This window comes from Apiospora hydei (assembly GCF_038363865.1).
Source record: "Apiospora hydei strain CBS 114990 chromosome Unknown utg000004l_segment0_segment0, whole genome shotgun sequence".
NCBI lineage: Eukaryota > Fungi > Ascomycota > Sordariomycetes > Amphisphaeriales > Apiosporaceae > Apiospora > Apiospora hydei.
The window spans coordinates 2,338,388-2,359,337 of NW_027117363.1; the positions used below are offsets into that span (position 1 = coordinate 2,338,388).

The 20,950-nt window shown below is 54.3% G+C and overlaps 6 protein-coding genes across 6 annotated transcripts; 3 read left to right on the forward strand and 3 right to left on the reverse strand.

The window, feature by feature from the left end:
* Positions 1 to 1,100: 1,100 nt before the first annotated feature.
* PG997_003234 (carbohydrate esterase family 4 protein) lies at positions 1,101 to 3,621 on the reverse strand (the record flags this gene model as incomplete). The annotated part of the gene is made up of 4 exons (XM_066807549.1): positions 1,101 to 1,274; positions 1,546 to 1,863; positions 1,925 to 3,129; positions 3,258 to 3,621. 4 exons carry the CDS (start codon positions 3,619 to 3,621, stop codon positions 1,101 to 1,103), a joined length of 2,061 nt encoding a protein of 686 aa, XP_066671167.1.
* Positions 3,622 to 5,869: 2,248 nt separating this feature from the next.
* PG997_003235 (uncharacterized protein) lies at positions 5,870 to 8,736 on the forward strand (the record flags this gene model as incomplete). The annotated part of the gene is made up of 3 exons (XM_066807550.1): positions 5,870 to 5,873; positions 5,934 to 8,498; positions 8,549 to 8,736. 3 exons carry the CDS (start codon positions 5,870 to 5,872, stop codon positions 8,734 to 8,736), a joined length of 2,757 nt encoding a protein of 918 aa, XP_066671168.1.
* A 282-nt stretch (positions 8,737 to 9,018) lies between these two features.
* Positions 9,019 to 9,603, reverse strand: PG997_003236 (uncharacterized protein; the record flags this gene model as incomplete). Its single annotated transcript, XM_066807551.1, has 1 exon — positions 9,019 to 9,603. One exon carries the CDS (start codon positions 9,601 to 9,603, stop codon positions 9,019 to 9,021), a length of 585 nt encoding a protein of 194 aa, XP_066671169.1.
* Positions 9,604 to 13,691: 4,088 nt separating this feature from the next.
* On the forward strand, positions 13,692 to 15,017 carry PG997_003237 (uncharacterized protein; the record flags this gene model as incomplete). Its single annotated transcript, XM_066807552.1, has 4 exons — positions 13,692 to 13,822; positions 13,955 to 14,002; positions 14,063 to 14,230; positions 14,288 to 15,017. The coding sequence occupies 4 exons, from the start codon at positions 13,692 to 13,694 to the stop codon at positions 15,015 to 15,017; spliced, it is 1,077 nt and encodes a 358-aa protein (XP_066671170.1).
* A 1,030-nt stretch (positions 15,018 to 16,047) lies between these two features.
* On the forward strand, positions 16,048 to 18,613 carry PG997_003238 (uncharacterized protein; the record flags this gene model as incomplete). Its single annotated transcript, XM_066807553.1, is given in 2 exon segments — positions 16,048 to 17,088; positions 17,099 to 18,613. The coding sequence occupies 2 exon segments, from the start codon at positions 16,048 to 16,050 to the stop codon at positions 18,611 to 18,613; spliced, it is 2,556 nt and encodes an 851-aa protein (XP_066671171.1).
* A 187-nt stretch (positions 18,614 to 18,800) lies between these two features.
* PG997_003239 (major facilitator superfamily domain-containing protein) lies at positions 18,801 to 20,931 on the reverse strand (the record flags this gene model as incomplete). Its single annotated transcript, XM_066807554.1, has 4 exons — positions 18,801 to 19,185; positions 19,249 to 19,795; positions 19,869 to 20,251; positions 20,333 to 20,931. The coding sequence occupies 4 exons, from the start codon at positions 20,929 to 20,931 to the stop codon at positions 18,801 to 18,803; spliced, it is 1,914 nt and encodes a 637-aa protein (XP_066671172.1).
* Between the last annotated feature and the right edge of the window lie 19 nt (positions 20,932 to 20,950).

The following is a 20,950-nucleotide window of genomic DNA, read 5'->3' on the forward strand; positions in this document are numbered from 1 at the left end:
GAGTTGTCCTCGCAGCCGAAGTAGAGGAAAACCACGCCGCTGCCATCATTGACGTGGGTCCGACAAAATTCTTTTTACAGCCAAGCGAAGGAGGATGCTGCTGCGAGATTACCGACACCGGGACGGGATGAAGGGGGAAGAATCGTTTTGAGAGCCGGAGACAGGATGACACTGTCGCAGCGGGCGTTTCGTTTTTGGTTACTTAGCGAGGCTTGGTTCTCTTTATGTCTACTGCGGAGAGGTCAATGTTTCGATCAAGATCATGCCTAGGTACATCATACTGGTATCATTCTAGGTACGACCACAAAAGTCTGTGTCGTCTACCTGAATCAATGAGAGGCATTTTCTTCTTCCAAACACAACTTGATATCAATATTTGGCATTCACCGTACATCGCCGGAGGAAAGCGAATGCTTGAGGTTGCTCGCCATTATCTAATGATCAGTAAACACCTGGTATGGCTACCTAAGTAGGTAAGTATGCAGAAAGGGCACATTTCGCCCTCAGAAGGCAGTTGCAGCCTGGACTCAAGACGGAACTTCCACAATGCACGTCGCTTTCTACAAGCCAACGAAACTGGCAGGAGAGGCCGAAAATCGTATGTCTGGCAGGCGCAACTCCAGAACTCAGAGTTCTCAGGGCCATACTCTGATCTGGGGATCATGTCGAAGGTCTGAAGTCTACTCCCTCCAACTTCATATTCTCACCCGAAATTCATCTATCAAAACCGTACTGCTTCATATTCGTAGTCTGGTATCACTATTTGTCCGTACCTGAACCACGACACACACGATGCCCTCAAAGAAGGAAAAAGATATCCCCGTTCTTGTCAACATCGACGATCTCAAACCCGCGTTCCGCTGCCTGCCCGAGGCCGACGATGTCATCACCACGACTACGTCCGACCTTCCTGGGTACAAGATTACTCGGATCCTCGGCGCCATATATGCCAATTCGAGGGGACCAGGGGCACCTTTTCTAGAGCAACGACATGTGCGTTGGTCCATCTATCCTCGCCTGCCTTGTTGACCTCTGTGGTTGTTCATTTAGAGGGTAGCTGACACACAGGGGATAACTAGGCGTACTCCACCTACAACCAGTCACTGAGCCGCCTCATTGCGGAGACCCGGGCACGAGGAGGCAATGCCATCCTTCGCGTACGCCCCGGCGAGTAGGGATCCATGACCGGGACGGCGGTGATTGCCGAGAAGATTTGAGTCGCGGGCTACGGCAGCGGGGTATAATGCAACAGGGACCAGGTCATGGGAGTAAGGCTGGATTGAATCAATGCATGTCTCGATGGTAGTTCAATTAGAAACGCCCTAAAATACACACGTATTGAATCTTCGAATACTGGTATAGAAATACCCTAAGCAGTCATTGGTGAAGTTGAATATTGGGTATTCTACAAAGGGGGTGCGTTAGGATCCTCCATACATTGGTCCACCCTCATCAGCTGCTTCCCCGTTGTCTTGGCCAGCTGAATGAACTGCTTGAGGTACCCGACCGTGGTCGGGTACAAGTAATGCATGACGACCAAGTTACCCCCTTGGCCAGATCCCGCTTGAACGCATCCAGCTGCTTCTCGGGCGTCGGGCCCGTGGCGTAGAGCCAGTCCTCGACATCGACGCTCCACTGGACGATGTAGGGCGCCTCGGTCCCTAGCGCGACGGCGAGGCGCTGCCGCATCCGCGCGCCCTCGTTGCCGAAGGGGGCGCGGAAGTAGGGCGTGACGAGGCCGTCGAACGTCTTCTTGACCGTGGCGATGTCGTTGTTGTACTCCCAGTCGATGGCGGCGTAGTCGGGCAGCCCCTCCATCTTGGGGTGCGTGAAGGAGTGCAGCGCGATCTGGTGGCCCTGCGACTGCATCTCGCGGTAGACGTTGGTCAGATTCGTGCTCGCGTCCTCGAGGGGGCGCGCCGACGGTGAAAAAGGTCACCTTGATGTCCTCCTCCCGGACGATCCGCATCACCTGCTGCGCCAGGGCGGGGTCGCCGTCGTCGATGGCGAAGGCGAAGGAGTTGGGCCGCTTGCAGGCGAAGACGAAGTTGCCGCTCGGGAGCTTGGACGGGATCTGGAACGTGGCCGGGATGGAGGGGACGATCTCGACCTTCTTGAGCACGACGGACTCGGTTGTGTAGAAGCCCTTGAAGGCGAGGCCGATCACCCGCGACCGGTCGATGTTGAAGTGCGAGATGGGGATGTAGATGTCGCTCGCGGACGCGTAGCGGGCGGCCTCGAGCGAGTCCCAGGTCTCGGGAAACGGCGCGATGTTCTCGTTGCATTGCGAGTTGTGTTGTTGCAGGGCGATGGAGAACTTGTTGCTCCCGCTGTACGCGATGTGGAGATAGGAGCCGTCGAAGCTGTGGAGGTTTCGACAGCTGCCCGAGAGTTGGGTGTAGAAGGCGTAGTCGGAATCGCTTGATTTGATGGTTAACTGCTTGTTGCCCCAAGTAAGCGAAATCTCCTCATCGCCCCCGTGCCAGAAACCGAGGGCATTGGCGCCATTGGAGGCGAAGTCGTCAATGACGAGTGCCGAGGCGGTGCTGCTGGGTGCTGGGACCGTCGAGGTCGGTCCCGCAGGGGCCGTGGTTGATGAGACTTGGTATTGCGATGGGGTCGAGCCGCAGTAGAAAGCCATGGGCCCAAAGGTGACGGGGCCAGTGAAGCCCGTGAAGAAGACGGTCCGGATCTTGGTGAGGTCAAGCTTGCTGAACTTGGAGAATGGGATGCTGTATAGCTTCTCCGTCCCGTCAAAAGTCCAGCCGAGCTCTGTCGATGTCTGGGCCGAGTTGACCTTGTCGACGTCATCGCCGCACTGAGCGGGCGAGCTGAGCTGGACGGTGATCTTGGCACCACGGGGAGCCTTAATGGGCAGCGAGATGCCGCCGTAGACGTTATGGGTGTTGACGCAGCCCACCTGGCTGTAGAAATACGAGTCGGTGTTCTTGGGGGTGAAGGTCACGTGGTTGTCGTTGCTGACGACGACAGAGTTCATGGTGGCATCATCTGATGAAGGCTTAATCATGGCGTTGTAGTACAGGAAGGTCAGGCGCGATTGAGACTCCCAGTCGTCGATGAGGAGGTTGGAGCAGCTCCCTGGGGTAGATGGGGCTGGGTTGGTACCCCCTGTGGCCGCGGGATTCTTTGTGGTGACGGTAGAGATGGTGGTAGGGGCTAACAACATTAGCCATAGGAACAAAATAATAGATAGCTATATGGGGCAACCATACCTGAAGTTGTCTGTCCAGGCGTACTGCAAACGAACTGGACATCATTAAGCACCCACTTGACCCCTGTCTTGGAAAAGCTTGACCACACAAGGCCTGTGATGGCATTGATCTTGGCTCCCGAGAAAGAGGAGAGAGGCACCGTGACGGTCTGCTTCGATCCAGTAAGACCGCTGACGGTGAAGTAGCTGCTGGAGTAGGCTGAGGCCGAGCACGATGACTTGGTCTGGATCTCGAGCGAAGCCGCCCCGCCGGCAGGCCCAATGACGGAGAACGAGACAGCATTGTAGCCATCATTTTTGGCCTGAGTACAAGGGAAGGTCTCGTAGAAGTACGAGTTCGCTTTAGGGGTAAAGGTCAGAGAACCATCAATGACTGAGATCGAAGTCATGGAGCTATCATCTAGGGGGTTCGTTAGTATATCGCGGGTCTAGGAGGGTATTTGACATGGAACCGGTTCATACCGCTGGTCCATCCGCCCACTGTGTTGGTGTTCGTTGACCATGTTGAGAAATTATCGATTAGAACATTAGAGCTACAGACAGCGTTGACGACATTGCTGCCAAGAAGGCCGGCAAGGATGCCGCTGGCCCACGAACGACGAGACATTGGAAGAGTAGTAGCAGAGTAAGACTCGAACGAGTGACTGGGAGATAGCCTAGAAGGTCAGATCATCGCAAGCTGATCCTCCTTCTTCATGAACAGCTGGTCGGTGGACGGCGGACTGCATATTAAATACATGAGAGAATGCTTGCGCAGTAAGCAAGGGGACAGCACATTACTGCAGCAGCAGCTGAACATACCAACTAACATGCATACCCCATAAGACGAGAAAAGAACCAACATGAAAAAACGAAGCATCCAATGGGCGAAAACTTTTGCCAATACTCTGAACACGAGCACTTGGCCCTGCACGTTATCGAGTCGCCGTTTCGTGCATTCTCGGCGCGCTCTTGTTCCGCCTTGACCGGCCTGGACTAAACAAATCTTGCCAAGATGCCTGCTTACTGGCGATCCTGAGTGAGCTAAGGAGGCAGGCATTCGATCACCCCATCTTCGGGTGCGGATGGAACCAGAAGTGGATTGTTGATCGCGGCGCTATAAGCGAGAAAAAGCGTGTCTTTCCGAAAGAAGCAACCACCGTAGCCCTCCAGCTCCTTCAGCTCCCGCAATGTAGATGAGGCACAAGCGCGGGAACGGATCGAGGCTCTCATCGAGAGTAGGCTGGTAGGGGCACGCCACGGCCCGGGGTTCAGTAAGCCCTTTATTAAAATGGCCGAACCGGGTTTTCGTCGCCAAGAGGATCGATATAGATCCAATATTGCCCGGGGTTGGGAGTGGTCAACCTCGACTCACCAATCTACAAGCAAACTCTTCTCTGAGGTGCAGACTCCAGAGATGTTGCTTTTGGCACATACGACGTTGATGACGTTGGCTGTGCATGGCCCCATCACCAGCAGCGTATTCAAGTGGTCATGTTGAGGAGGGCTTGCCGTTCATGCGCCAAAACTGCACTGCACTCTGCACTCTGCACTCTGCACTCACCGCGGCGCCCAGTGAATTTCGAGATAGGGTGCCACCGGTATAGTAAGCTTGCCAATATTTGGCCGAAAGTGGTGCTCAGCTTCGGGTGCCCATGCACCCTTCCCTCGTGTCCGCTACGACCATCAATACTGATATGATATGGAGGGCATAGCTATACTCTCTCAAGTAAGTGTAGAGGACAGACCCTGGCAAAGTAGGAAGATGGTGCCTGTTGCAGGTAGGCCTCTAGAATGAAGAATCGGGATAGCCCCCTGCGTTAGCCCAGCTTCCCCATGAACGGGGCCGTCGCTTGCGATTGATTCTCCACCACGGTAGAGATCCGTAGCTGGGGTGATCCGATCGGTCTCCATGACTTCGCTGTTCGCCATGTCGCTGTAGAAATGCTAAGACAACTGCACAAGAAAAGAAGAGATGCTGAAGCTAACACTTGTTGTCTTGCAGATTTCCCATGTTCGGTTACGATACCCTGCTTCGTCTCTCTATTAGAGGGCATAACGAAAACAAACTCTGGAATATCCGTCCCCAATCCGGTTGATCACCAGTGATACAGCAAGCAAGCTATGCGATACATGTGAGGCAATTGAAAGGCACAGCTTGGTCTATTGATTACATGTAGGTAGAGTTCGAGCGACGGTTCGGAACGAAACACAAATGCAAGGAAAAGACCCGATTCGTTGATACTGCCAACCTTCCAATTCCCTATTGAAAGACTGAATAGTTAAAGGGTTCGACTGACTCCCAAATCAAAACATAATTTAGTAGTTGTACTGATTCATGACATCCACCATGTTCTGGGGAAGATCACGTAATTGATTTGCGAGTCCCCGGGCAAATGGACGCTATTACCTATTAGCTCCAGGCGGTACCTGACGCTGTGTCAGGTCCCGATAAGCCGATAAGGGACCGCCTCTACAGGGAGTGACGCGCGCTCAACTCGAGCTGTCGTCGCATCATCAAGTAAACGCCGACAAGTCATTGAGCATCCCTCTCTTGAAACACTGTATTATCTACGATCTACCTAGCGAGATCGAAACACCAGTCAATATTCCCTTGGTCCTGTCATGGTTTGCATGGGAGGGGATAATTGAGCAACAATGGGTACGGTTCCTAATGCCACCTACGTCGAAGTATACAGTAGAATGCTAACAATGACAACAGCGTCGCCAAGACCATCGAGCGATTCGCTCTCGTCCGTTTCGACAACCAGCCTTGTATTCGAGCGTATCAGCGAACGAGAAAAACTGCATGAAAGCAACACCGACTTCGACGACGAAGATCCCCTGAAGGATGTCACCGAAGGCGAAAGAGAGGCCTTCCTGGCCTCCGCTGCCGGCGGCGGTAGAAGGTATATCGCCTTCGACCGGAAAATGAGGAATATACTTTTGGCAGTGACTGCCTTGATTGTCGCTGCTTGGGGTGTCGGATTCTTCATCTTCATTACCACCAAGCCGTATCAACAACAACCCAAGGAAAACGACCCAGTTGCGAGCTCACAAGCAGCCGCTAGGAAGATTACCATGGACCAGGTCCAGACAGGCTACTGGTATCCTGCAAGACACGAAATCAGCTGGATTGATGGGGCGAACGGCGAAGATGGTCTGCTTCTGGAGCAAGGCAGCTCCGGCAAAGACTACCTCGTTGTTGAGGATGTCCACACTTTGAGTCCCGAAGCGGTTGCGGCCGGCACGAAGACCATGGCATCTCAAACTTTGATGCGCAACAGTTGGTTCTCTTACAAGGACAAGCAAGTCATGCCCGACAAGGTCTGGCCGAGCCCAGATCTGAAGAAGGTCTTGGTCGCATCTCATGTCAAGAGCAATTGGAGACATTCTTTCACAGCCGTCTACTGGGTCTTTGATGTTGAAACTCAAACCGCCGAACCGCTGGATCCGAAGAATCCCGATTTGCGAGTTCAACTGGCTCAGTGGAGCCCCAGAAGCAATGCCATCTCATACACTGCCGGGAACAATCTCTACATTCGGCGCCTTGGCGGAACAAGTGTGACGCAGGTTACCAAGGACGGAGGCCCAGAGTACTTCTATGGCATTCCCGACTGGGTATATGAGGAGGAGGTCTTTGGCGGGAACAGCGCGACCTGGTGGTCAACCGACGGCCAGTACATGGCTTTCCTGCGAACCAACGAGACATTGGTGCCTGAATACCCTGTCCAGTATTTTATTGGACGGCCGAGTGGCACCCAGCCGCAAAAGGGGGAGGAGAATTATCCAGAAGTACGCCAGATCAAGTATCCCAAAGCTGGATCTCCGAACCCCTTTGTGGATCTTCTGTTCTATGACCTTACCAGGGGTGACATGTTCTCAGTTGACATCTCGGGCGGTTTTACCCCCGAGGATCTCCTCATCACTGAGATTGTGTGGGCTGGGGACAAGGTCATAATCAAGGAGACCAACCGCGTCAGCGATATTATGCGTGTCGTTCTTGTCGATGCAGTTGCCAGGAGTGGACAGACCGTCAGGACAGTCGATGTAGGCAAGATTGATGGGGGATGGTTTGAGATTGGTCACAATACCCGATACATTCCGGCGGACCCAGCCAACGGCCGCGCAAATGATGGCTATGTCGACCAAATCATTCACGATGACGGCGACCATCTGGCCTACTTTACTCCGTTGGAAAACCCAGAGCCGATCATGCTCACTTCGGGCAAATGGGAGGTCGATGAAGCCCCGTCCGCCGTCGACCTGAAGAACAACCTGGTATATTTCCATGCCGCCAAGGAGTCCTCGATTCAGCGCCACGTGTACAGCGTTAAACTTGATGGTTCTGATCTCCGGGCCATCGTGGACACCAAGACCGAGGGCATGTATGAGGCGTCCTTCTCCAGCAAGGCCGGATATACTCTCCTCACCTACAAAGGCCCGAAGGTACCCTGGCAGAAGGTGATCAGCACACCAAACAACACCGACAGGTTTGAGTACATCGTGGAAGACAACAAGGAGTTGGTGTCCAAGGTTCAGAAACATGACCTGCCAGATCTCAACTATGGTACAATCAATGTCGACGGCTTTGAGCTCAATTTCCTGGAGCGCCGTCCACCTAACTTCAGCAAGGATAAGAAGTACCCGGTTCTGTTCCAGCAGTACTCTGGCCCTGGTTCCCAGAGCGTCAAGAAGTCTTTCACTGTCGACTTCCAGGCCTTCGTGGCTGCCAATCTGGGTTATATTGTTGTCACAGTCGACGGCCGCGGTACAGGTTTCATTGGCCGCAAAGCTCGCGTGTGCGTGCGTAAGGAACTGGGCAAATGGGAGGCGCATGATCAGATTGCGGCCGCTAAGATCTGGGCTGCCAAACCCTATATCGATGCTAGCCGCATCGCTATCTGGGGCTGGTCTTACGGTGGCTTCAACACTCTCAAGACGCTTGAGCAGGACGCCGGCCAGACATTCCGCTACGGCATGGCTGTTGCCCCCGTCACCGACTGGCGCTTCTACGACAGCATCTACACCGAGCGCTACATGCTGACGCCGCAAGAGAACGAGGACGGCTACACCCGCACTGCCATCAACAACGTCACGGCGCTCTCTGGAAACGTTCGCTTCTTGGTTATGCACGGCGTCGCCGATGACAATGTGCACATGCAAAACACGCTCACGTTGCTGGACAAGCTTGACCTGGCCAATATCGAGAACTACGACCTCCACATGTTCCCCGACAGCGATCACGGCATCTATTTCCACAACGCGAACCGCATCGTCTATGATAGTAAGTCTGGCTCTTCCAATTTGACCCGACCGCCAGCTAACATCTTGTAGAATTGACCAACTGGCTCATAAACGCCTTCAACGGCGAGTGGCTCAAGATTACGGACGCAAAGCCTAACCCCATTCGCAAGAGGAGTATGCAGGAGATCCGGGAAAGGGGCGACATCGGGATCTCGGTCACGGGTGGAGGTGCGAACCCGGTCCCATTATCCCTCTTGTCGGGATTGGAGTCTGCTTGAAGCATGGTAATTGGCGCAACGGTTGAGCATTGATTTTTGTATATTTTCCTTTTAGAACCATGTAGATTGGATTACTGTCATTCGGTACTGACTGATTGAAATGGCATCCTTGGCTGCTCGACTTTTAATTTCATCACCTGATGTGACCAAGACCAGCAAGTTGGGCCTTGGTTCAAACACCATGCACGAGACACTAATGGGGGAGGACATAGCAATAATCTGTCACAGCGAAACATCTTTATGCTTACTACCAATAGATATCCCAGCCTCAAGGGACGATGCTCAAGTCAGTTCAACATAATGGGTTGAACCGTTCTGTCCCCAGCCAGCCCGACGCAAGGCAAACAAACACGTCCTTCCCCCTATTAGCAAGATGTAGACACCAAGCCCACAGTAACTAGCAACCGCGACCACGACGATAAGCCACCCCACCATCGGCGGCAGCACCCAGCTCAGCATGGCGCCGACCCCCTCGTCGCTGCCGCGGACGACGAGCTCGGCGCCGAACCAGGCGAACATGGCCAGCATCTGCAGCGACCAGAGCGCGGCAGTTGCCACGACGAGGCCCGCACGGCCGCGCGTCATGAGCGGCGTCGTCGTCGCGACGGCCGCCTCTTCCTCCTGGAAGAAGAAGGCGTCGTGTCGCCGGCGAAAGTCGGGCAGCGGCCAGACCGACAGCGCGTACCGCGCCGCCACCCAGGCGGCGCGCGTCGCGGCGTTGAGGACGACGAGCAGGGTCAGCGGGAGCAGGCGCAGATCGGCCGCGGTCAGGTCCAGCAGGCGCGTCCAGATGACGGTGCCCTCGACTAGGAGCAGGGCGAGGGCGGAGAGGGCCCAGGGGACGGCGAGGAGGGTGGGTTGGAACATTTGGGGCCGTGGCGGGCGGCTCCCTTCCTGGGGACCGGGTCTTAGTCAGATCTGGACTGGCTTGGCTCTTTTGCGATGTTCTGGCGGGAAGGTACTGATTTGTCATTGATTGAGACGGATGAGAGGTTGAGAGTGAGGCGGCAAATGAGTGAATAGAGAAACGGCGATTTGGCCTGGGGGCGGATGCAGAATTGTGCATCAATGTGGTTATTGCTCGCTTCGTTGGCCGGATGACCCCATCGTGTGTGGCTGCGGCAGGTGTGTTGGCCGCCCGCCCGCGCTGCAGGTAGTTTCAAGCGACGGGTTAGCCAATGGCCTCCTCGGCACCAAAAGGCGACTGTGCCATCCCTGCCTGTCGATCGGTTGAACTGTGGTCCTTTTGCCAAGACCGTGATGGCGATTCTTCAACTTCAGTTCTATGCATAAATCATTACTTACTCACCAAGAGTCATATACTGGGTAGAAAATACAGGCCACAGAACGAAATGCAATTTGATTACTGGAGAGAAATGGGAACTGGAAACAGTTATCACATCATACCACATGGGGCTCCAATGATGGGAAAACGCCAAGGACGGGAAAAGGCTTGGTGAGAGTACTTCCAGGAGGTGCCTGGCATCCAGACTGGCATCACATACGGGGATAACGCCGTAGGAAATCTGCGATCATTGCGTATGCGTCTCGTATAGTCAGTCGAATGGGCCTAAACGTTACTCTGGTCTGCAGTGGTCGAATCCGGGGAGGTTCTACGGTCAGCAACGCCGGAACCTCCGGCGCCACCATCGCGTTTCGTTGTCATTGGTCCGCCGGGGTATCAACTCAAGATATCTTGGTTCAATCCGGAGGCCCTATGTACCTTGAGTGACTTCATCTTCTAGCAAAGTCTCAGCCTACACCTTTACGACGTATGACATCACGCCTCCTTTTCAAGGGCCTTGCAATTCAGCTGGGCCAGCTTGCTGGCCAATTGAAGTTACATGAGCACTTGAACCGGGCAAAAACACATTCTATGGACGAAAAGACAGGCAGAAAACTGCAGATGCTCGGTGCTCTTTGGCTACTGTGGCACCGCGGCAGTTTTGTGGTTGAGTTGTCAAAGGGTGTCCGGCAAGAAGCTTACCCCCTCTTCGCGGTATGTGTATGACAATGTGGGAGACGAAGTGAAACCCTCTTGCGGGATCGAGTTACTGAGATCTGTACACCGTACAACTCATTGTTGGTTGCATCCGATGCGTTTCAGCTCCTGCAGTAACCGGCTACTTGCATTTAGTGACATGCGAAATGGACACAGCTTCCTTTGGGGAAAAAGATAAGTTTCCCTTTGCCAGAGTGGTTTCCATTCAACTATACTAATCATTTGGCCCCCATGCACCGGAGTATAAGTATATCAACACGTATAGCACCGTCCCTATACTTTGGGCGTCCGGGCATAATCTCGGCACCTTATCTTGGCTTGATAATGCACTTCATTCTTTAGTTCCACCGTCAGTAATTGTCCTCGCACAGCCGTAGCCCTCATGTGACTCCGAGACATCCAAGCTGAGACGTAAGATACCAAGTTCATTCGGTAGTTGCACTTTCCACGTTATCTACTTTGGCCCATGACGTGTTTTAGGGCAATCTGCTCTTTCTAAGTTTCCTGCATCTTTAGAGCTGTTCTATTTCCGAGAACGAAACGTCTGGGAAATTTACGCTTAATATTACGTATTATGCTTCTAGGACAGGCATTGGTCGCAAATCGTCACCATCATTGCCAATAGCCTATTGCCCTTTGCACCTTCGGATAGCGTTCCAATAGGGGCTTGTTGATTAAGCCCTTATCTCGCGTGATCCTACCCTGTAGTGCTATGTTGGTGTTTCATGATGCGTCTGACACCGCGATCACCATATTTGGAATAAGGTCACATCTGAGGTTTTTGCACCTGGTTATAAAATTAAGTCCGGAGGTGTTGACAAGAGTCGTGCCATAAAGCTGCTTATTTGAGGCTGAAAGAGCCGATACAACAATACAACAGCTGCTCGGCTGCCTCGTAGGTGAAGAATTCCTCTAGATTCGTAGCATTGATACCCCTACGAGAAACGCAGTTGGCTTGAGATTGTCCGCAGTACATTTGAAAACGACGAAAACCTTTTGCCAATACACTCCTTTCTCTAATGAGCTAATAATTTTCCTCGCGTGGTAGACGATGCCGACTTCATTCAAACAGTAGATGTTCCCATCGCGAGCTCGGGAACATGGTATCAGCAAGGCAGCCGATGATTCGGCCAGATCCTGGACAGCGCCGCGTAAGGAATTGCATCATTGCATGGCCGCGGAGGATGACTGCAGATCTGATAAGCAGCCATGCTCACTCAGCCCCATGATTTGGCACATGGGCTTACGATAAGTGGAAGAAGATCGAACGGCCAGAGACCGGCAGTATCTGCCTAGGGAGAAGAAAGCTAAATTGAACGACCCGGTATATATCTACTTATATTCAGTACTAATCGGTGTTGCTATCTGTCGGGAGTACCCCGGAGCCTCCGACTCGGATACCGAGACCTCCTCCGGAGAAATGGAAGGCCACCAGGGAAAAGACGGACAAAGGGTGTTTCAATCTGCAATAATGGAGTACCGGGATAGCCCAAGATTCACCCGACGCAGGCTTACGATTTCGGTCTTGGTTTGGCCTTGGCAAGCAGTTGAACCTTTACGTACGAGCGTGTTGGAAGTCGAGCCAGGCTCCGGCTCCGGCTCGCCCCGTTGAATGACGGTCAGCAAAGCAGTCCTACTACTTGCTTACATGGCTGCCTGACACCCCCACCATCCCTGATAGCTGAGTATTTCTATCTTTTCCTTTTCCTTGTCCTTGAGTCCGGTATGGCCAGCTTTTACGAGCAGCGGTCGGAGTACGTGCGGGACGGTTGGTCGTGGTTCAAGTTCCGTTTGGCTTGTTGTCTTACACCCCACCCCCTAAAACAGATAAGTTCCCGTTTGAGTAACTGCCCGACCACCCACACCCACACCCACCATCCCCCACCCTGCCCTTCCCCGAACATTACTGACAGGCAGTCATCGGGCTATTTTACGGTGTGGCAGATGCACAACCCCACGCCCGTCACTGCCTGCCACGACGACAACGCCTTGCCAGAGTGCAGATCTGCGCAATATCCGTGATTACGGCCGGGCCTGCTTCTCGGACTATATGTGTATATGTCGGGGCTTGAATGCAAGCCTTGGCAAGCCACACCTTACATTTGTATGCTACAGGTGCGCTCACGCCAATCAGCTCACTGCCCATATTTGGCGAGTTCGAGTTTATAGACAGAAAAGTACGCCCTATTGTACGACTTTTCCACCCTCAGTAAGTGTGCCTCTAGGCCGTGCTTACTCTACATGAGCCTCTTGGACGCTAACGCCAACTGACATCGACCTGCCACGAAGGGGTGTAGGTGCCAAGGTTGCATCGGAACGCTTCCCCTACCTTATCTGGAGACGTCAGAGCCAATGAGAAAGGCGCGGCAGGCCAAGCGTCCGCATCAGCATCTCACGCGCTCACCTCATCATTGCCGTCTAAGACTGGTCTTAAGAGACGAAGACGCCTGGCACGGTCCTGGAGCCTGCCCGCTCACCTTGCTTTCTTCATTTCTGGGGTTTGATTGCGCTGCTAACCGGTATTCATATCTGCGGTTTCCGCTCGCAACATGGCCAAGGCTCCGTAGATCTGACCTGCGTAAGGCTGCCCGATGACCACGAGCCAACTCCATATTTACCAGGTTCTCCCCCGGATCGTTCCAGATCACCCCATTGAACCTTGTTCTCAGGCACCTCATTCCCCACCTTGAATCACGTCGTCCACTATCAACCGTGGGTCATCCGCACACGACTATCAAAAAGCATCCTGCGGTGACGATGTCCTCAAAAGGGAACGACGCTGGTGGACAAAGGAAGAAGACCAGATCTTGAAAGCTGGTGTCGAGTCTCAAAGTACTTCACCCTCCCACCCCCCAATTACCCAAGCTTCAAGTACTGGAATTGGCTCTGACATGAAGAAGCAAAGCAAATAGGCGAGGTTAACAGCTTGATGAGCTGGAATGAAATCGCCGCCATGCTGCCAAGGCGTACCAACAAGGACTGCCGCAAACGATGGTACAAAGTGAGATCCGATTTCATCAAAGGGACTTGGAGTCACGAGGAGGATCGGAAGCTACAGCAAGCGGTTCAGCAGCATGGGTTGAAGTGAGTCTTTATGTCTGTTTACAAACAACCTAATACTCTCGGCCCCCGATACTCTCCACTTTTGGGAGATATCACTATCGTCTCAGTATGGAGTTTCCCGGAAAAGCACCAGTACACTGACAGATCTCCTAGATGGGCCCTTGTATCACGGGATGTGGAAAGTCGCAACGCTGATCGTAAGTAGAAAGTGTCATCCAAACGTTTGTCACTATCTTTACTGATCCCCTGGACGTTCTATAGAGTGTGCAAAAGGTGGCAGCACGGGCTGAGGCCCGACCTGAAGCACACGCCCTGGCAACCCGAGGAAGATGCAAAGTTGCTCCAGGCTATGGAGAAACATGGAAACAAGTGGAAGAAGATAGCGACGTTGGACCTTCCCAATCGGTCGAGTCACGACATCAGGAACCGGTAAGCCCTCTTATCATGTGCTCAGTGGTCAAGGCACAAACTAATGCATACCAACAGGAGCGTAGTACTGAGCCGCCGGGAAAAGCGTCTCTCTAAAAAGGGTCATAGCACAGCGGCCCATTGCCAAGACCAAGCTGCTTCGCAACCAGACCTTCGATGCAGGACGCTGGATGACATGCTACAGTCCCAGGGCGGCGACGAAGTCAACGACGAGGATACTGCGCCCGAGTCTGAAGAAGACGACGGCTGCGATGATTATGATGACAGTGGAGTCTCGGTCATAAGCTATCATTCGCAGCTACAAAGTCCGTCCTCGGATATACACATGGACTCCGGCTTCACCAGTGGAGCTGCAAGCCCACGACCCCGACGGTCACATTCCATCCAAGAGGGCAGCAATATGGTGGCGGTCGATGACCACGACTGGACACGGTTCACCATGCTACAGGAGCAGTTGCTCAAGGCGGAACAGCTCCAACAACTGCACCAGTTGCAGCAAGTGCAAGCAACGCCACCGCCGACCCCTGTTACGCCTACTTGGTACGAGATGCCGGGATTATCGGACGCTACTGTGACAACCCCGAAGAACTGCTACCCGTCCTACCTGCCCATGAGCGTCATGCCGTTCCCGACTTTAGCGCAGGACAACATGACGGACGAAAGCTATCTCGGTATCTTCGACAACTACGTTCATTCCAACGACATTGGGCCTATGGATTTCCGACCACAAGTCAGTCATGACTGGAGATATGAAATGGGATATACGGCAGACCCCTTTATGGGCTAGACCATGTGGAGCTATGCTGGCCTTCTGATGCTCGGCATAACAGAGGCAATGTCACTCGCTTCGGGATTTTCCTTGGAAGGCTATACTAGACCTTGTATAGAGGTAGACTTAGAAAGGTCCCCTCGGACCTCGGGAGACAGAGCTCTTTGAGATATCTTGTTCTGTTCAAGCTGACGTCCACACGTCTATATCTCTCGTTTTATGCTTGTATGTTTATATACGAGAACATGTTGGGGGAATAGAGGATACCTGCCGGATCTCAATACAGTGGCTGATGTCAAGATTGGGCGAGGACTGCAGAACATGAGAGTAAGAATGCATAACCGCAACTGAAATCCTGTCCGCTTTAGGAAGGTTGTCACTTCCCAGGCAGTCACCGGTGCCAATATTACTAGCAGAGATCAATAAATGAGATGCGTCGCCATCTGACATTCAGCCGCCACAGAAAGTGACTCGGCAATTCAATGATCGACACGGAGGGCCAGGCCCGGACCTGAGCGGGGGTCCATCCACGGCACGGCTCGTATTGACGTGAGGGGTGAATATGCACGTCGGAATTACGCATCACGCCTGCAGCATCTCGTCAGTGCAACGTGCCATTGGCCTTGCTGGGGGCCATGAAAAAAGAAAGAAAAAGGAAATGGGAGAACGAAAGAAAGAAAAAGGAAGCCGTCCAATCTACATGACGATTGATGACAGCCCACGTCGAGTCAGGCCAAGTCAGGACAAGTCAGGTTCACAGCCGTTGCTCATCTTTGGCGGGGTACATGTAGTGGCCGGTGTGCTGCATATTTTATCAATCAAATCGAATTGATTGCCGACGGCGATTGAGCCATCTCTTTTGCGCTGCTGCTTACTTTCAGCTTTTGCGTCGATCCTCGTTTTTGGCCGTCATACAGCATCCCTTCGAGATGTGGCCTCGCATCCCGCTGGTCTATCTTCTGTTTGGCGGAGTCGTTGAAGCAATCAGTCGTTCCCCGTACCCAACGTCAGTGCCCTCACCCAAGCCGTCGTCCTTTGTCGTGCCATCATGGGACATCCACACTTCGCCGCAAGATGGGAAGCCATTGCCCAGCTGTCTCTGCCTGGTGCCAATGTCACGGATTGGCATCACATTAACACCTCTCGGTGCACCCTCATGGGCTGTTTGCTGCACGCGGGAGTGTACGACGACTCCAAGCTGTTCTTCTCGGACAACCTCAAATCGTTCAATCGCAGCCAGTTCGCCGTTCCTTGGTTATACCGAAACGAGTTCAAGCTCAATCCCAAGCCGGGCCAGCACTACTTCCTCCAGACCAACGGCATCACCTCGAAGGCCGACATCCTGCTCAATGGCCACAGCGTCACGACCAAGGACTTCCAGGTCGGATCGTACGCGGGCTACGAGTACGAGGTCACGGAGATGGTGAATCGGGGCCCCAACGGGCTGCTGATCCAGGTGTACCCGACGGATTACAACTACGACTTCGCCCTGGGGTTTGTGGATTGGAACCCGTACCCGCCTGACAACGGCACAGGTGTTTGGCGGGACGTGGTCGTCAGACAGACTGGCCCCGTGGCCTTGGAGCCTCTGAGGGTGGCCACAGACTTCGAGCTGCCCGTTGGAAAGGGAGTGGCGAACGTGACGCTGAAGGCTACGGCTCGAAACTTGGAAAATCGCAACTTGACCTTTGCCGTACAGAGCACCATCCTGGCTAAGTCCGGAGGCGCCCCTACTGTTAAGACGCAGTCTGTCACTCTGGGTCCATACCAGTCGGTGGACATCTCGTTGACCACGACCCTAACCCGCCCGTCCATCTGGTGGCCAAAGGCTTGGGGTGGCCAACCTCTCTACAGCGGGAAGATCTCCGTTTTGATGGAAAACAGCAGCGTTTCGGACACGGTGGGGCAAGACTTTGGGATCCGAAAGGTGACATCCTCCATAAACGCGCACAACGACACAATTTTCAGTATAAACGGCCACCCTTTCCAAGTTATCGGTGGTGGATATAGCTCGGATATGTTCCTTCGATGGGACACGGCCAAGTTTGAGACGCAAGCACAATACATGCTGGACCTAGGCCACAACACTGTCCGACTAGAGGGCAAAATGGAACACCCAGAGGCTCTACGAGGTGGCGGACCGGTTGGGCTTGATGGTATTGCCGGGGTGGGAGTGCTGCGACAAGTGGGAAGCGTGGCAGTATAACAATGACCTGGCAGTGAAGTCGGACTGGGCAGCGCACGATTATGGAATCGCGAATGCCAGTATGCGCCATGAAGCTGCCATGCTACAGTCACACCCTAGCCTGCTAGGCTTCTTAGTGGGGAGTGACTATTGGCCAGACGACAATGCCACCGCCATCTACATGGATGCATTCAAGAGCACTGACTGGCAGAATCCGATCGTTGCATCCGCATCCAAGAGGAGCTACCCGGCCGCTTTGGGTCCCGGAGGTATGAAGATGGATGGTCCATACGACTGGGTACCACCCAACTATTGGTATGATGCCGAACCCTCTGAAGATCGACTAGGTGCCGCGTTTGGTTTCGGGTCGGAGCTCGGTGCAGGCGTGGGAACACCGGAGCTTGGTAGCCTGAAGAAATTCTTGACCAAGGAAGACTTGGACGATCTTTGGAAGAAGCCCGAAAAGGGGTTATATCACATGTCCACTAACGTGTCGTCGTTCTATGACCGGAAGATCTACAACGAGGCGTTGTGGAAGCGCATGGGTGCGCCCACGTCACTGGATGACTATCTCATGAAAGCCCAGATGATGGACTACGAGGCGACCAGGGCCCAGTTCGAAAGCGTCTCCGCGTTCTGGAGCAAGAAGCGGCCGGCTACAGGCCTAATCTACTGGATGCTCAACAACGCCTGGCCAAGCCTGCACTGGAATTTGTTCGACTATTACATGCGCCCTGCTGGATCGTACTTTGGAGCCAAGGTCGGTGCCAGGCCAGAGCATGTGGCATTCGACTATGCGTCCAGGGAGCTGTATCTGATCAACCATTCTATCGACCGTCGTGGTCCGCGGACCATCAGTGTCGATATAGTCGGCCTGCGTGGCGAGAAGCTTGCAAGCACGACCGTCCGAGCTCGGACCGAGCCGAACAAGAGCAAGTCGGTCCACAAGCTCTCGCCTCTCAAGGGTGCAACCGATGTTGACTTTCTCCGCGTGGTTCTCACGGATGAGAAGAGGCAGACGTTGAGCCGAAACGTTTACTGGATTGCCAAAACTATCGATCGTCTGGATTGGGATAACTCGGACTGGTTTTACACGCCCGTCACCAAGTATGCAAACTACAGTGCCCTCAACCAGCTGGAAGCTGCTGAAGTCACCACCACTGTGACTCCCTCCAAAGGTGGCTTGAATAGCTCTGCCGGACACGATGTTCTGCTGGAGAACCATTCCTCGGTGCCGGCGGTTTTCGTGTCGTTGAATTTGGTGGATGGGGCTGGTGGGGATGTGGTGCCGGTTTTCTGGTCTGATAACTACGTGACGCTCTTGCCTCATGAGAAACTGACGCTTCGTGTCACGTCCCGGGCTAAAGGGGCTGCGGCTGTTCAGGTGCGAGGGAAGAACGTTGCGCCAGTGACGGTTGCACTTGGATAGTATTTATGAGTTCAGGGGCCGTCTAACATGAAAGATGGAATCAGTTGATTATTATATCAGGGGCCCCTACCACGCATCACCCAAACTTGAACGAATTTCACTTCTGGTCCCTTTCATAATAATGCTATGATACAAAGGCTGGATTTCTATGGAAAAGGCATCTTGGGTTTTGGTACCACGAATACTCCTAATATACGTACACGAAGTTCGGGTTCTCCTTGTCCGTCAAGTCCGTAAACCCCGTCGCGTTCAAGTCCTTCGTGACATCGTTCCCCGCGGCCCGAAGCTCCTCGCGCCGCCTCTCCTTGCGCCTGTTCTCCCACTTGAAGGCGTAGCGCAGGACGAAGAACAGGGCGAACTCGATGCAGTTGGCGACGAGCAGCGAGCCGATGCCGAGGGAGTACGAGGGCGCCTGCTCCGTCTTGTAGAAGAAGGGGCTGGCGATGTTGCCGATGCAGGCGCCGAACCAAATCATGCCCGAGACGATCATCTTCTTGGACTGGCCGCCCGTGTTGGAGGTGATGAGGGAGAGGGAGATGACGAAGGAGGCTTGGTAGGAGCCGGTTAAGTAGCTAGTTGGACGTCGGTTAGCATACGTTCAGGTGTATGTTCAGGGTAGATCGGTCCACACTTACAAGCAGATCAGGCGACCCACATAGGCGTCGTCAGGGGCCAAGAGGAAACCGAGCGCGCCGGCGATGGTCGGCAGCATGAAGAGGGAGCACACGAGCGTGCGGCTGTTCGGGGGCATGTACCGGTTCGCGAGCGCGCCGAGTCCGATCCAGATGACGACGAGGGCGCCCTGCGGGATCCCGAGCAGGGCCGTCTCGAGCGTGCCGAAGCCGAGCCCCCGGATGACGAGGGTGGAGAAGTTGGAGATGCCGCCGTTGGGGACGTTGGACACGAAGCCGAGCAGGGTGAAGAGCCAGGTCTTGTAGTCGCCCAGGTAGGCCTCGCGGACCTGGCCCCAGTGGACGCGGCGCTGCTCGATGCCGGTCTGGTTCCGCCGCATGCGCGCGATCATGAGGAGCTTCTCGTCGTGGGAGAAGCCGCGGATCGTGCGCGGGGAGTTGGGCAACAAGAGGGCCAGGACGAGGGCCCAGGTGGCGCAGAAGGAGCCGACGACGATGAATTCGTAGCGCCAGGAGGCTAGGGCGCCTCGGATGTGGCCGATGCCGTAGCCTAGAGGGTCGGATCGTCAGTTCTCCTTTGGCCGCCGTCTTGTCGTCGTGGAAGGATGTGATGATGGTGGGACTTACCGATGAGCCCGCCCCCCCGGCGACGCCGATGCCGTTCCAGATGTACCAGGCCGCGATCCGCGACGGCTGCTCGGCGCGGGTGTAGTACATGGACGTGACGAGCATGAAGGCCGGGTCGGCGATGGCCTCGAAGGCGCCCGAGAGGATGCGCAGGGCGAGGAGGCCGGCGAAGTTGCGCGCGGCGGCCTGGGCCATGAGCAGGACGCCCCACATGAGGATGTTGAAGGCGAGGTAGGTGGCCGGCGGGCAGCGCTGCATGATGAGGTTGGACGGGATGGCCCAGACCAGCCAGCCGAAGTAGAAGCAGCTCGAGAGCCAGGAGTACTCCTCGCCTTGGAGGTGGAGGCCGTCTTTGAGGCCGAAGATGGCGGCGTAGGACCTGTGTGAGGGCCCCTGTTAGCTACCTCCTATGTTTTACTGGCGACATGCCCAGAGAGGGGAGTGAGGGAGGGCAACGTACAGCGTCGTCTTGTCGACGTAGTAGAAGAAATAGCAGATGCCGAGCAGCGGCAGGATCCGCATGTCGAGCTTGCGGACGAGCCTCTTCTCCTCGGCCTGGTCGACGGACTCGTCATTGGGATAGCGAGCCAGGGCCTCGAGGTACATCTCCGGATGTTGCTGCTGGATGTCTACATGATGCCCTTGCGCCTTGTCGACGCCGCCATATTCGGCATGATCCGCATTGCTAGCAGGCGACTTCACGTCAATGTCGTCTGACGTCATGGCGATGTCAGTTGTAACAGAGCTCTTGAAGCTCTTGTCGTCGTCGTCGTAGTCGTCGGCGTCGATGGACACAGCGGCGAGTCCTGTCGTGATTATGAAGTACTCAAATGTACCCCCTCTTCTCCAATCGCTTATCTCCGCGCTCTTTATATCTCCCGAAGTGTTACGATAGCCTTTCGGGACCGGCAGATGTGCCGGCGGGTCAATGACACCTGCATGATGAGTTGGGGGAAGTTGGGGTCGATCTGCGGGGAAATCCTCCGGGGAACGAATGGGGTGGGGAGAAAAGGGGGCAATATCTATCACGGTTATATTTTCCCACCAATGGGAGTGCATGATATCAAGGACGGCGACA